Raw genomic sequence first — 14,215 nt, 5'->3', positions numbered from 1 at the left:
AGGAATCCTTTTGTTCCTGTTCAGTTTTGCTGTGCACCCAGTCCCTGAAACAGCTTAGACTTGCTCTTGTAACTGAGGAGTTCGGTGGTGCCCCCATCCTCCCAGACCCAAGGGGGCCTTGCCAGGGGCGTATCAGTTTTATTAGAATCTGTTCCGATTATACATTTACTCCCAAATGCCTGTGTAAGTGTCCACATAGTAAAGTTTTCTACGTTTTGGAAGTGTTGGACCTATCATGAGCTTTTCTTTCAACTTTGGTGAATTTTCATTCCTATTGGGGTATAAGACATGGTTTCGGCCAAAAAGTCTTTGGATATAGGCTTGGCACGATGGCTCTTTTGGCTAATTCTCTGCCTTGCATGTGCCAGGATACCATATGACTGCTGGTTCATGTCCCAGCTGCTCCACATTCCCATCCAGCTCCCTTCTTTTTTTTTTTTTTTTTTGAAAGATTTATTCATTTTATTACAGCCAGATATACACAGAGGAGGAGAGACAGAGAGGAAGATCTTCCGTCTGATGATTCACTCCCCAAGTGAGCTGCAACGGGCCAATGCGCGCCGATCCAAAGCCGGAAACCAGGAACCTCTTCCAGGTCTCCCACACGGGTGCAATGTCCCAAAGCCTTGGGCCGTCCTCGACTGCCTTCCCAGGCCACAAGCAGGGAGCTGGATGGGAAGTGGAGCTGCCGGGATTAGAACCGGCACCCACATGGGATCCCGGGGCTTTCAAGGCGAGGACTTTAGCTGCTAGGCCACGCCGCCGGGCCCCCAGCTCCCTTCTTATAGCCTGGGAAAGGAACAAAGGATGGCCCAGGGCCCTTCCACCTCGCACCTGCATGGAAGACCTGAAAGATGCTCCTGGCTCCTGGCTTTGGATCAGCTCAGCTCCAACTGTTGAGGCCACTTGAGTAGTGAGCCAGTGGTTGGAGGATCCTTCTCTCTGTAAATCTGTCTTTCCAATAAAGATAAATAAATCTTAAAAAAAACAAACCAGTTTTATAAAATCATTGAATAAAGCAGTGCTCTAAGAAGATAGGTCTTTAAAAAAATTGGGTGGGGGAGGGGTGGGAAAATTCCAAACCTTATGGAATTGTACCATAAAACTCAAAATTTTTTAAAATATGCAAGTGAAAAAAAAGATCTCAGGGCAAACATTGTTGCTAGGTTAAGCTGTCACTTGCAACATTGACATCCCATAGAGGACAGATCATGAGTTTGAGTGCCACCTTTAAAAGAAAAAAAAAGGATTTATTTTTTATTGGAAAGGCAGATTTACAGAGAGAAGGAGAGACAGAAAGATCTTTCATCCACTGATTCATTCCCACATTGACATATCAACCAGGTCTGAGCCAGTCTGAGCCGGAACTGAGCCTAGAGCCAGGAGCTTCTTCCACGTCTCCCACATGTGTGTACAGGGTCCCAAGCAGTTGGGCCATCCTCTGCTGCTTTCCCAGGCATATGATCATGGAGCGGAATGAAAATGGAGCATCCAGGATTTAAATGGGATTTTGGTGCTATAGGCGGCTGTCTAACTCAATGTGCCACAGCACCAGCCACAAAAAGCAGCATTTTATTTAATAATTTACAGCCTGTTGCAGATTCTCTATCTCCTGTTTTGTAGCCAATGCTCTGTTTATGTTGTGCAATGAAATTTATTTATTCTATAACTTAACTCACAACTTCTGGAAAAACAAAATATCCAACTATGGATAAAAGGAGAAATTTTACAGGAAAGTTACAAATATTTTATATTTCTATCTGTTAACTTCAGGGTAGGGGTACCCCAAAAATGCTAACAATGGGATCAGTTACTCACATCTGTTTGTGGAAGCATCCAGATGCAGAGGATACCACATGTTGCCCTGGCAACTCATGGCACAAGTGTATTGATGTCTTTAAGAACAACAAAAAGCTCTCGAGAAAGTCCTGAACAAAGAAAATATGAGTCCCCCTCAGAAGCTACATTCCTAGAAAATTCAATGCATATTAAAACCATACCCGTAACTTTGGTTTATGTATAAAACATGTTCTAAACTAATAGTAAACATGTTTCTCACACCCGCGGGTATATAAGTAACCAAGGGGATCCTGAAAAGCCACATGGGCTGTGAAGTGCCTTCTGTATCTACATAACATTGCAGGACATGATACCCTTAACATCAGCCTGTAAAGTCAGGGCCATCCCAAGTTCTGTGTTTCCAGAACTCTCCTAAGGGGAGTCAGCACCCGACTGGGAAGCAATCTTTGAGGCCTTACTAAGCCATCTGCCCCTGGGGTGGTCAGAGAGGCCCTGTGGTTGTCCACACCAGGGACCAGGGAGGCTCTGGGGTAGGATTGTTGCTGTGGGGGCCCTTGAACTCCTCATGGCAGGCCCTTCTCCTCCACACACCCTTGGGGCCTCCTCACACACTGGTGCTTCAGCCCATTTCCTTCCTCTCGCCTCCTAGGGCTTGGATTTCGAGGCCAAAACTCAGCATACCTTGTACGTGGAAGTGACCAACGAGGTGCCCTTTGTGGTGAAGCTTCCAACTGCCACGGCCACTGTGGTGGTCCACGTAGAGGATGTGAACGAGGCCCCCGTGTTTGTCCCACCTTCCAAAATAGTTGATGTCCAGGAGGGCATCTCTATTGGGGAGACAGTGTGTGTCTACACTGCACGAGACCCTGACACAAAGAACCAGAAGATCAGGTACTGGGGCCTGGGCTTTGCCAACCCAGTGTGCAGCTGCGGTGGGCTGGGTAGTTGCAAGTACTGCCAAGACTAATTCGGGTTTTGAACATCACCCCTGCATGGGCCCTCTCCTTCCTCCCCTTCCTGGAACCAGAGACTCAGTAGGAGCCTGGAGAGCAAGGGTTTCTTTCTCCTCCAGCACCTGCTGGGCTCCCCATCTGCTGCCCGAGTCATTTTTTTGCCAGATGGCATGAGGATTTGTTTTTTTTTTTATTGAAAGGCAGAGGGCCTGGCGCGATAGCATAGCGCCTAAAGTCCTTGTCTTGAACGTGGTGGAATCCCATATGGGCGCTGGTTCTAATCCCGGCGGCCCCACTTCCCATCCAGCTCCCTGCCTGTGACCCAGGAAAGCAGTCGAGGATGGCCCAAATCTTTGAGACCCTGCACCCGTGTGGGAGACCTGGAAGAGGCTCCTGGCTTCGGATCGGCGCAGTACCGGCCATAGCGCTCACTTGGGGAGTAAATCATCAAACAGAAGATCTTCCTCTTTGTCTCTTCTCCTCTCTGTATATCTGCCTTTGTAATTTTAAAAAAAAAATTGAAGGGCAGAGTTGCAGAGAGAGGCAGAAATAGCAATCTTCCATCTACTGATTCACTCCCCAAATGGTCCAAGCCAAGAACCAGGAGCTTCTTCCAGGCCTCCCACATGGGTAGCGGTGCCCAAGGCTTTGGGCCATCCTCTGCTGCATTCCCAGGCACATTATTGGGGAGTTGGATGGGAAGTGGGGCAGCCAAGAATCAAATCATTGCTGATGTGGGATTCTGGCACCATAGTTAGAAGCTTAGCCCACTATGTGATGGTACTGGCCCATAAGGAGGCTTTGAATAATGACAACAGAACTGTGACTGTGGTTCTGACTGTGGTTCCTCTTGGCTCCTGCTATCCAGCTACCACATCCTGAGTGACCCAGCAGGGTGGTTAACAGTGGACCCGGACAGTGGGCAGGTCACAGCCGCCGGCATCTTAGACCGTGAGGACGAGCGGTTCGTGAGGAACAATGTCTATGAAGTCATGATCTTGGCCACGGACAATGGTGAGAGCTTTCTTCCAGCCCTTCCTGCACGGGGTGTTTTTGGTTCTCAGGTCACTGGCACAGGCTGTTCCCTGTGTAGCAGGGGGCATGTGGAATCAGAGAGGGCATCAACAAGCCACTCAGGACAGCTGCACAGGGCTCCAAGAACTGGTCCTAGGTAGGGTACCTGACCAGGAGTTCAATTTCCTGAAAACCTGAGTTAGGAGACGACTTGAAGTAACTCACTTCAGCCTAGGCTCTAGGTTCACTGAGCCCTGAGCCCATCACTGACCCTTGTGATTGATTGGTAGGAGCTGCCTGGAAAGCACTGTGGCAGGTGATGTCACACCCTCATGGATGGGGGAGCTCCCCTATAGTCGTCTCCACCTGACACATAGAGTCCCAGGTCTGGATGTGGGGGAGAGGTTACAGCAGAGCCAGAGAGAGAAGCTTCCCTGAACAGATCAGCCAACCTATACTGGTTATGACGTGTTCAGAAGGTTCCACTTTGCAATAGATTGGAGTGGTTGTCTGGAAGAAGTGGCTTAGCAGTGCTGTGATCAGCTAGTAATGCCTGCTATGGGCATGAATTAGAATGATGGTATGGCACCACTGCCTTGATCTATAGTGAAGCCAAGGCATAGAACTCCCGCACATTACAGCTGGGGTAATCAGGTCCCAGGGGAACCTGAAATTGATTCATCCACCAAAGAGAACAAATGCTGAAAAGTAATCGTGTGTGTGATCTAACAGGGAGTCCTCCCACCACCGGCACGGGGACCCTCCTGCTAACACTCAGCGACGTCAATGACCATGGCCCCATCCCTGAGCCCCGTAAGATCACCATCTGCAATCAAAGCCCAGTGCCCCAAGTACTGAACATCACGGACAAGGACTTGTCTCCCAACTCGTCCCCTTTCCAGGCCCGGCTCACCCATGACTCAGACATCTACTGGACGGCAGAAGTCCATGAGAAAGGTAACTGAGTGGTGGGCACAGGTGGGTGCCTGCTGTGCTGGCTGGCTGGCTGTGGGTCTGTCCTCACCAAGACCTCATGCATAATAGCCACCTGAATAGTGTCATCCAGAGGCTCTTCACTAGGCCAGCATCAGCCTCGGGGGGTCAGCAGAAGACTCTGGTATGGACCACCTATCCTCAGGTGGACATGCCAAGACCCAGAGATGAATGGTGTGTCCTACCCAGTATCACATAACACTAGTCAGGCCATCAGCCTGACAGCCACCAAGCCTGTGTCCCGTGTGCCAGACTCCGCGTCCTGGGTGCCTCATACAGATTCCATCACTGCCTGCTCCCAGCAGCTCACAGGGGAAGACGCACCCTCAGTGACAGAGGGAAACAACTTAGAGTAGCCTAAACATTTTGCCAGAGGTATGGCTAGAAAATCATGTCACCAGAATCTTACTGTTATTATTACTATTATTTTTAATGTACCGATTTGGGGTTGGGCTCGCAGCAGAGTAAGGAAAGGCTCCACCTGTGACACCAGCATCCCCATATGGGCGCAGGTTCATGTCCCAGTTGCTCTGCTTCTGATCCAGCTCCCTGATTATAACCTAAGGAAAATCAACGGAAGGTGGTCCAAGTGCCTGGAACCCTGTCATCCACATGGGAGACTTGAATGGGGCTCCTGGATTTGGCCTGACCCCACTGCTGGCTGTTGTGGCCATCTGGGGGAGTGAACCAGTGGATGGAAGATTTCTCTGTTTCTCTCAGTCACTGACTTTGAAGATAAATAAATAAATCTTCAAAATTACTATTAAACACATATACACATATATATATATATATGAATGAAGATTTGTTATTTGAAAGACAGAATGACAAAGAGAGTGAGACTTTCCACCTGCTGGTTCACTCCCCATATGTCAGGCAGAAGCCAGGGCCCAGAGCACCCCACAGTAGTGCTGACATCTGTTGCTTGGTTTTTTTTGTTTTTGTTTTTGTTGTTTGTTGGGGTTTTTAGGATTTATTTTTATTGTAAAGTCAGATCTACAGAGAGAAAGAGAGACAAAGATCTTCTGTTGTCCACTGGTCCATTCTCCAAGTGGCTGTAACAGCCAGAGCTGATCTGATCTGAAGCTGGGAGCTTCTTCTGGTCACCCACGCGGGTGCAGAGTCCCAAGGCTTTGAGCCATCCTTTACTGCTTTCCCAGGCCACAAGCAGGGAGCTGGATGGAAGCGGGGCTGCCGGGATTAGAACTGGCGCTCATATGGGATCCCAGCACATTCAAGGCAAGGACTTTAGTCACTAGGCTGCCATGCCAGGCCCTGCTGCTTAGTTTTAATGCCATTTTCTACTAGCCCTTGTCCTTCTTAACCCATACTTCACTTCTATGATCTCAGGCTATTTGACCTGAGGTCTCAGTTTGTGCCTTTGTGAAAAAAAATTAACAACAACAGTACCTGCTTCTTGCAGTGAGGAGAGAGGGTAGTAAGTGTCACAGGTAGGTGTGTATCCCCAGCAGAAACAGAAATCCACCCTGGGGCACAACATGGGTGGAGGGTTGGAGGATGTGCCTTGGCTTCTACTCACTATAGCCCAGAGCTCTTCCCCCTCCCACCTCTAACCCCCCCCAACTTTTGTAGCACGAGAAACCCAATAGACAACTATCTTGGGTCAGTGCCTGCATAAACTAGCAAGCCTAGTGCTGGGGTGGAGTAGAGGGGTTGTGAGGTGAGAGTATAGAGAATACCCCTGGATTTAGTTATAGGGACCTGAGGTATTGGAGGAATCCTGCATTAGGAAAAAAGTCCACCCCCACCAAATTCACAACTCCCTTCTTGAGAAAGCAAAGAAAACTAAAGGGCTTTCTTCCCAGAGGCCCAGCTCTATGGCCTTTCCTCCCACACACACAGACCACTCCCCACTCTGAGGTCATCATGTAAGTCCATGTCGTGCAGACTGTGCCAGGCTCCGTCTGTTAGTGGTTAGCTTGCTGCACTCTGGGATTTTTAGCCAGTTTGCCCAACACCTGTGGCATCCCTGACCTTGAACACAGTCACTAACGCTGTGACAGCTGCTGCTTATCATTGCTTACAAGTACAGGTCACATGTATTGATCGTTGAATGAGCACTGGAAAACGCAAGCATGTGGCAGAAGGCAAGTGGCCCAGCAGTGAAGGCATTGGGACTGATGCCTGCCTCTGGCTCATGACTGCAACTCCCTGGGAGGCAAGCAGGTGCAAGTTGTTGAGTCTGGTGGGAGACCTGAGTTGAGTGCCTAGCTCCTGGCTTCAGCCTATCCCAGGCTATCATGGCCAGTCAGAAAGTGAAGTAGCACATAGGAGCACTGGCTTGCTCTATCACTATCCACTTCTGAAATACAGACTTTGCAAGAAAGGAAAATAGAGACAGGTTGTTTCATCCGTAGGAATTTTGATCATACAGTTGATATATAATTATGTACTACTGTGAGAGCAAAATGATACAGTATTAAAAGGGAGAGGAATATTCAAATAGGAGATTAATCAGTTAATGTGACTGTTTAAAATTGCTCTCTTAGGATAATGTGTTATTAAAACATAGTGAGTTTACTTTCCCCCCCTATTTTTATAATCCTTTCTATGATGGTGAATTTTGCTTTGGTCTAATAGCAATGTTTCACATTTGACCAACTGTACTTCACAGCTTCAAAGTGTTCATGAGGAAACAAAATTAGAAGCTGATTTTGGGGGGCCCGGCGGCGTGGCCTAGCGGCTAAAGTCCTCGCCTTGAATGCCCCAGGATTCCATATGGGCGCCGGTTCTAATCCAGGCAGCTCCACTTCCCATCCAGCTCCCTGCTTGTGGCCTGGGAAAGCAGTCGAGGACAGCCCAAGGCTTTGGGACCCTGCACCCACGTGGGAGACCCGTTGCGGCTCACTTGGGGAGTGAATCATCAGACGGAAGATCTTCCTCTCTGTCTCTCCTCCTCTGTGTATATCTGACTTTGTAATAAAAATAAATCTAAAAAAAAAAAAAAAAACAAGAAGCTGATTTTGGGTGCAAAGAAGACACGTGAAGTCCATGTCTAGCTTTTTCACAGCACATGTTGTCTGCAAAAGCTTAGACAACCTGCTCGTGCTTCTCTGGGTCACCCAGGAGCAGGGGCTGTGTTCTCAGAAGCTTCTTCACATGTTGTCTATTGCCACCAAGTTACGGAAATACCTCTGTTCCCTCCAGGAGACACAGTGGCCCTATCCCTGAAGAAATTCCTGAAGCAAGACATGTACGACGTGTTCCTTTCTTTGTCCGACCATGGCGACAAGGAGCAGCTGACGGTGATCAGGGCCACTGTGTGCAACTGCCACGGCCACGTGAATACCTGCCCTGATCCCTGGAAGGGGGGATTCGTCCTCCCCATCCTGGGGGCTGCACTAGCTCTGCTGCGTGAGTGCTTGGTCCCTGCCCCTCTGAGGACTACAGAGTTCAGAGCCCACATTCACCTCCCAAGTTTTGGGGCCAGTGGATGGGGGTCACCAACATTGCCCACCCATTCCCTAAACTCTTTATCCCAAGAGCACCAATCAGTCAGTGGCTATTTCCAGAGCTTCCAGAACATGCCAGGCCTTCAAAACCCAGGGCTGGGCAAGTAGGCGTGGCCCTGCTGTGGGTCCCAGTATCTTGGATAGTGGTCCTGTGTGATCTCCATACCCATAGTGTCCGCCAAACCAGACATCTGTTAGGAAGCCAAATGCACAGGGCCTCCCATAGGCTCTGATACACAGAGACCCCACGTGGGCCTTGAGCTGCTCCCAGGAGGCCCTGGGGCTGCAAAACAGCCGTCCCACCACAGCAGCTGTGCCAGGAGGGGGCTTTTTCCTGGGGGTACGGGGTTAAACCAGGCAGCTGAGCAGAGTGGAGAGTGCAGTAGTGCAAGCTCCCACACCTGCCTGCTCTTCCAGTCCTCCTCTTGGTGCTGCTGCTGCTGGTGAGAAAGAAGCGGAAGGTCAAGGAGCCCCTCCTGCTCCCAGAGGATGACACCCGTGACAACGTCTTCTACTACGGTGAAGAGGGTGGCGGCGAAGAGGACCAGGTAAGACACGGCGGAACAGCTGGGTCAGTGTACCACCATGTTAGCACCGGGACCCCATGTGCACCTGTGCAGGATTCATACCCAGCTGTCCTCTCCCAGGAGGGGGTCCAGTCCATCACCACAGAGTCCCTTGGACAAGGTGGAAGCTCCCAGCTTCCAAGGCCAGCTTGTGACCCAGAACACCCAGAGGCCCTGCCGTGACAAGGGCTGGCATGGGATCTGCCCTCATTCCCCTGCTCATGTTCCCTATTGTTCAGGACTACGACATCACCCAGCTGCACCGGGGCCTGGAGGCCAGGCCCGAAGTGGTCTTGCGCAATGACGTGGCCCCCACCTTCATGCCCACCCCCATGTACCGCCCTCGGCCAGCCAACCCAGATGAGATCGGCAACTTCATTGTGGAGGTGAGCCCCACTGGGCCTGCCCAGGCCAGCCCTTCAATTAAGCCCGGTGCCATTGGTTCAAGGGGAGCAAACAGAAAGCAAGGCATCTTGGCCCTGGGTTCAAATCCTGGCTCCATGGCTCTGCTCACCCCCCAACCTGTGTGACCTCTGACGCAACTGTATGACCTCTGGACTACATTCTGCAACATGCCTAAGAATGGAGCAGGAAGAATATGTATTGATGCTGAGGTGGCAGTGGTTAGGGGAACACACTAGAGCTGGAGAGCCACGGTCTGAACTTGGAAGATTCCAGGTGACCCCACCAACACAGGGAAGTTCGAAACTGCTGTAGTTGACCTCCAGGAACAAATGCCGTCCCACTGGCTCCTGGCTCTGCCTGCACACCAGAGCCACCTGGGGACCTCGAATGGCCAACCCTTCCTCTGACTGGCCCCTTGTGGTGAAGATTCTACTGCCCCAAGTGTCACTGTTTTAAAAGATGACCCTAGTGACTCGACTCATTGCACTAACAGAGCCCTTGTTAGGTCATGCTGCCCACAGCTGATATCTTAACTTCAATGCATGTGAGTTACTTGAAGAATTTTTAAAAGTATCAGTTTGAGGAACCCATGCATCCAATTTCTTTTCTTTTCTTTTCTTTTTTTTTTTTTAGACTCTGCTATTTTTTTTAATACATGTATGTGAAAAGCAGAGTTAATGAGATACCTTCTATTGGTTCACTTCCCAAATGGCTGCAATGGCCCAGTATAGGACAGGTCAAAGCTGGGAGACTGGAACTCCCTCTGGTCCTCTTATGCGGGTGGCAGAGGCCCAAATATTTGGGCCATTTTCTGGTTTTTTTATTTTGTTTTGTTTCTCTCAAGCACATTCACAGGGAGCTGGGTTGGAAGCAGCACAGCTAAAACTTGAACCAATGAGGGCCCGGCGTCGTGGCCTAGTGGCTAAAGTCCTCGCCTTGAAAGCCCCGGGATCCCATATGGGCGCCGGTTCTAATCCAGGCAGCTCCACTTCCCATCCAGCTCCCTGCTTGTGGCCTGGGAAAGCAGTTGAGGACGGCCCAATGCATTGGGACACTGCACCCGCGTGGGAGACCCGGAAGAGGTTCCAGGTTCCCGGCTTCGGATCGGCGCATTGGCCCGTTGCAGCTCACTTGGGGAGTGAATCATCGGACAGAAGATCTTCCTCTCTGTCTCTCCTCCTCTGTATATCTGGCTGTAATAAAATGAATAAATCTTTAAAAAAAAAAAAAAGCTTAAACCAATGATCATATGGGATGCCAGCCTCACAGGCCGTGACTTAACCTGCTGAACCCACCATGCAGATCCCCTAGTCTGTCTGTCTGTTTTTTGTTTTTTTTTTTTTTTTTTTGACTGCATCGGGTAGCATCGTAACACATTTTGGCCACCCTCCTGAAATGCTAGCATCCCAAATGGACGCTGATTTGAGTCCTGGCTGTTCCACTTCTGATCCAGTACCTTGCTAATGTATACCTGGGAAGACATCAGAGGATAACTCAAGTCCTTGGACCCCTGTGCCCACATGGGATACCTGGAAGAAGCTCCTGACTCCTGGCTTCAGACCAGCCCAGCACTGACCATTGCAGCCATTTAGGGAGTGACCCAATGCTCAAAAGATCTCTTTCTATCTTCATAGAAAACCCAGTGTACATCTGGGTCATGGAACCAGTCAGCAAGATCTGCAGGTCTCTATCATAGGCCCACACAGCCTGGTACCTGCTTAGCAGTCAATGAGCAGAAACTCTGAAAAAGAAGTGCTTCTGAATCCAAACGGGGTCCGTAAGTGCTGGCAGCAGTCATGGGCACAGGGCTGGGTCAGGATGCCTTCAGCCCCAACCCGAGTCCTCCATCCTTAGTTTCCTGTCAACATGGAACCCACGCAGCATACTGTCCCTGCCTACAGTGGCCATTTCTCTAAAATGCACTTCAGCTTGAGTGCATTTTAGAGAAGGCTATGCAAGGCCAAGGGCAGATGCCATGCTGCAGATGTGGTACCTGGAGCTTCCCCCTCCAGCTAGAGGAAGATGGTTTGCAAATGTGATCTCCCTCAATACATTGGCAATAGTATCTGTCTTACATGCGTTGACTGCTCTAGAGCTAAGTGAAGGGTCACCACTTCACAGACACATAGAGTGGTCAGAAGACTTGCCCAGGGTCTCAGAGCCGGTGTGAGGCCCAGGCCCTGCCATTTTCCACGGACCTTAGAGCTCCAGTGCTGAGCGCCTTGTGTGCCAGACTTCACATCAGGTTCGCCTGCTCTCAAAATCACAGGGAGGGGGATGTTTGCCCTTGTGGGGATGGGAAGACCCTGGGCAGTGACCCCTCCCCTCTCTTTGTCACTGCAGAACCTGAAGGCGGCCAACACGGACCCCACTGCCCCACCCTATGACTCCTTGCTCGTGTTTGACTACGAGGGCAGTGGTTCAGACGCCGCCTCCCTGAGCTCCCTCACCTCCTCAGCCTCAGACCAGGACCAGGACTACGACTACCTCAGCGAGTGGGGCAGCCGCTTCAAGAAGCTGGCTGATATGTACGGCGGCGGTGAGGACGACTAGGCCTCCAGCCATCCTGCCCGGCTGGCCGGGAACTAAACATAGGCCCCAGCCACCAACCCATGGGGATCTGATGGGCAGCTTGCTCCAGAGAAGCCCTGAGGCTGCCATAGAGGGTTGAGATCTCAGCCTTCCAGAACAGGAGCTGGTGGCAACCTAAGTTTGGGGATTGGCTCAGGGGCCCCACCTCCTAAAGTCTATCAGCTACCACAGATTCATTCACATCAGGCCCTTGGAATGGACCCCTCGCATTACAGAGGCCGCTTCTGCCCAAGTCTGTCTTCAGAGTTACAGGCGGGTCTTCTGCCATCCCAGAGCACCTCCAGAGGGCCCCAGCCTCCCACCACTCCTTCCCTTCTCCAGCCTCCAGGCCTGGAACTGACCACATGGATGGATCGCTGAGTTTTTATATTGTGTGTCTAGGTCGTCCTTTATTTTTTATTTCCCCTGCTGTGTGTTGTAGCGGAAGGGTAATGACAATCGTGTACATGTAACTAGGGACTTTTTTTTTAATTAAAGGAACTTTTCCCAGAAGCCCCAGGGGGAGTGAACTTTCTCTAAAAACAGCGATTTTGTTGACATTGAACTCACATGCCCTACCATTCCCACCCTCCCAGGGTATAGCTCCTTTGCAGCACTGTGAGAAGGGGCTGAACTCTGTTCAGCTGGTTTTATCCCGGGGATGGAGGGAGGGAGTGCAGGGTTAGCTTTGTGCCCAGGCAGACTCTGTGTGGGACCCAGTGACCACTCCCCTGGGACTGAGACCAACCACAGCCCAGGCCACTTAGCCTCCTCTTGCCTGCCTTTCGCTACACAGAAAGCAGAGAGCCTGTGGTGGTCAGTGAGCAAATGCCCGGCGTGTGGTGTGCACACTTGGTGGGGTGAGCACATCTGGGCCAAGTGGCCCTGACCTTCATGATCCCCTCTGGGGGAAGGGGCACAGCTTCACAGAGAGCTTCCTCCTTTCATGAGGGGTCTCAAGTATTTATTGGAAAGGCAGAGTTAGAGGGGAGAGACAGCCAGGAGCTTCTTCCAGGTCTCCCACATGGGTGCATGGCCCTGGGCCCTTGGGCCAACCTCCGCTGCCTTCCCAGGCGCATTGGCAGGAAGTGTAGCAGCTGGGACTAGAGCCATGCCCATATGTCATGCTGGCGGTGTTGCAGATGGCAACAGTGCCAGAGCACGGGCTCCTCAGTGTGTTTTGTAAAATGACTCCTGGTCATCATGCAAATCAAGCAGAGCAGCATGTGGGAGAACCCCCTTGGGGTGCCAGTTCCAAGGAAATTCCAAGGAAGAATCAGGGACAGAGTGGTTCCTGCTGTGCCTTGTAGAAGTTGGGTTACAGAAGCTGGGTTACAGAAGCTGAAGGAACAACTGGGGCAGATAGATGTTAATTTTACACAAAAGTAACTCTGGCTGTGGTGCTCAAAACCATGGCAGCCTCTCTGTCCCAGGACCCCGCAGGCCAGCTAGGCCCACAGGGGATTCCGGTGCCCATACCAGTTCCTCCCCATGCTTGGGGTGTCCAGGAGGCCCAGATCCCACACAAAGAAACCAGAATAAAGTTGATGGTGTGTGTGGGGTGGGGGGACCCTGACCCACCTAGGTCCCTAGCACCTTTGCCAAGGCCACCCCATCTCTGTGTGAGCTACAGCCTCCAGTTCTCTGGGCAAGAGCCCAGCTGCTTCTGTGGGTACTGGTGTGGGAGGCCCGGTGCCACCTCCAGCAGCACCTGCAGCTCCTTTGAGGCCCCTTGAGGAACCTGCACAAAGCAGGAAGCCGCATCTCTAGCTACACTCAGGAGCAGAGCCTTTCAGCTGGTGTCCAGGTCCCCACCTCCCCTGAGCTCCCCAGAGGGAATTAAGCAGGAAAAGCTGCCCACCCCGGCCCTGTTCCGCCCAGGGCTGGGTGGATGCATCTTCCCCTGGCGGTGGAACCAGCCACTGTCCTCTTTGATTCCAAAGCAGTTGGTTAAGCTGCACTCAACGGTGGGCCAAAGCCAGGAGCTGCTTCTGGGTCTCCCATGCGGGTCCCAAGGGTTCAGACCATCCTCCACCACTTTCACAGGCCACAACAGGGACCTGGATGGAAAGTGGAGCAGCTGGGATACGAACCAGGGCCCATATGGGATCCTGGAGCGTGTGTAAGGAAAGGATTTAACCACTGAGCCATCGCGCTGGGCCCAGTATTTTTTTTAAAGGAGTTACACAAAAACAAACAAATAAATAAAGCAGTTGCACACAGAAAGATCTTCCATCTGCTGGTTCACTCCCCAAATGGCCGCAGTGGTGGTAGCTGGGCTGGTCTCAAGATGGGAGCCAGCCAGGAGCTTCTGCCAGATCCCCCACATTGGACCCTCTGCTGGCCTCCCAGGCACATAAGCAGAGACCTGGACAGGAAATGGAGAGTCCAGGTCTCAAGCAACGGGAAGCCAGAGCCTCAGGTGGAGGATTAGCTTGCT

General features: G+C 51.2%; 1 protein-coding gene across 1 annotated transcript in view; it reads left to right on the top strand.

Moving 5' to 3' along the window:
* CDH3 (cadherin 3) overlaps positions 1-12,288 on the top strand; it is a 97,776-nt gene extending 85,488 nt beyond the window's left edge. Inside the window, exons 11-17 of the mRNA XM_058675043.1 lie at positions 2,450-2,691; positions 3,622-3,767; positions 4,500-4,724; positions 7,929-8,135; positions 8,651-8,781; positions 9,039-9,185; positions 11,548-12,288. Coding sequence (XP_058531026.1) covers positions 2,450-2,691; positions 3,622-3,767; positions 4,500-4,724; positions 7,929-8,135; positions 8,651-8,781; positions 9,039-9,185; positions 11,548-11,757 — 1,308 coding nt within the window. The 3' untranslated portion in view covers positions 11,758-12,288. The remainder of the gene's footprint in view (positions 1-2,449; positions 2,692-3,621; positions 3,768-4,499; positions 4,725-7,928; positions 8,136-8,650; positions 8,782-9,038; positions 9,186-11,547) is intronic.
* The last annotated feature ends 1,927 nt before the right edge of the window (positions 12,289-14,215 follow it).

Source organism: Ochotona princeps, chromosome 16 (assembly GCF_030435755.1).
Source record: "Ochotona princeps isolate mOchPri1 chromosome 16, mOchPri1.hap1, whole genome shotgun sequence".
Classification (NCBI taxonomy): Eukaryota; Metazoa; Chordata; class Mammalia; order Lagomorpha; family Ochotonidae; genus Ochotona; species Ochotona princeps.
This window is presented reverse-complemented; position numbering and strand designations above follow the sequence as displayed.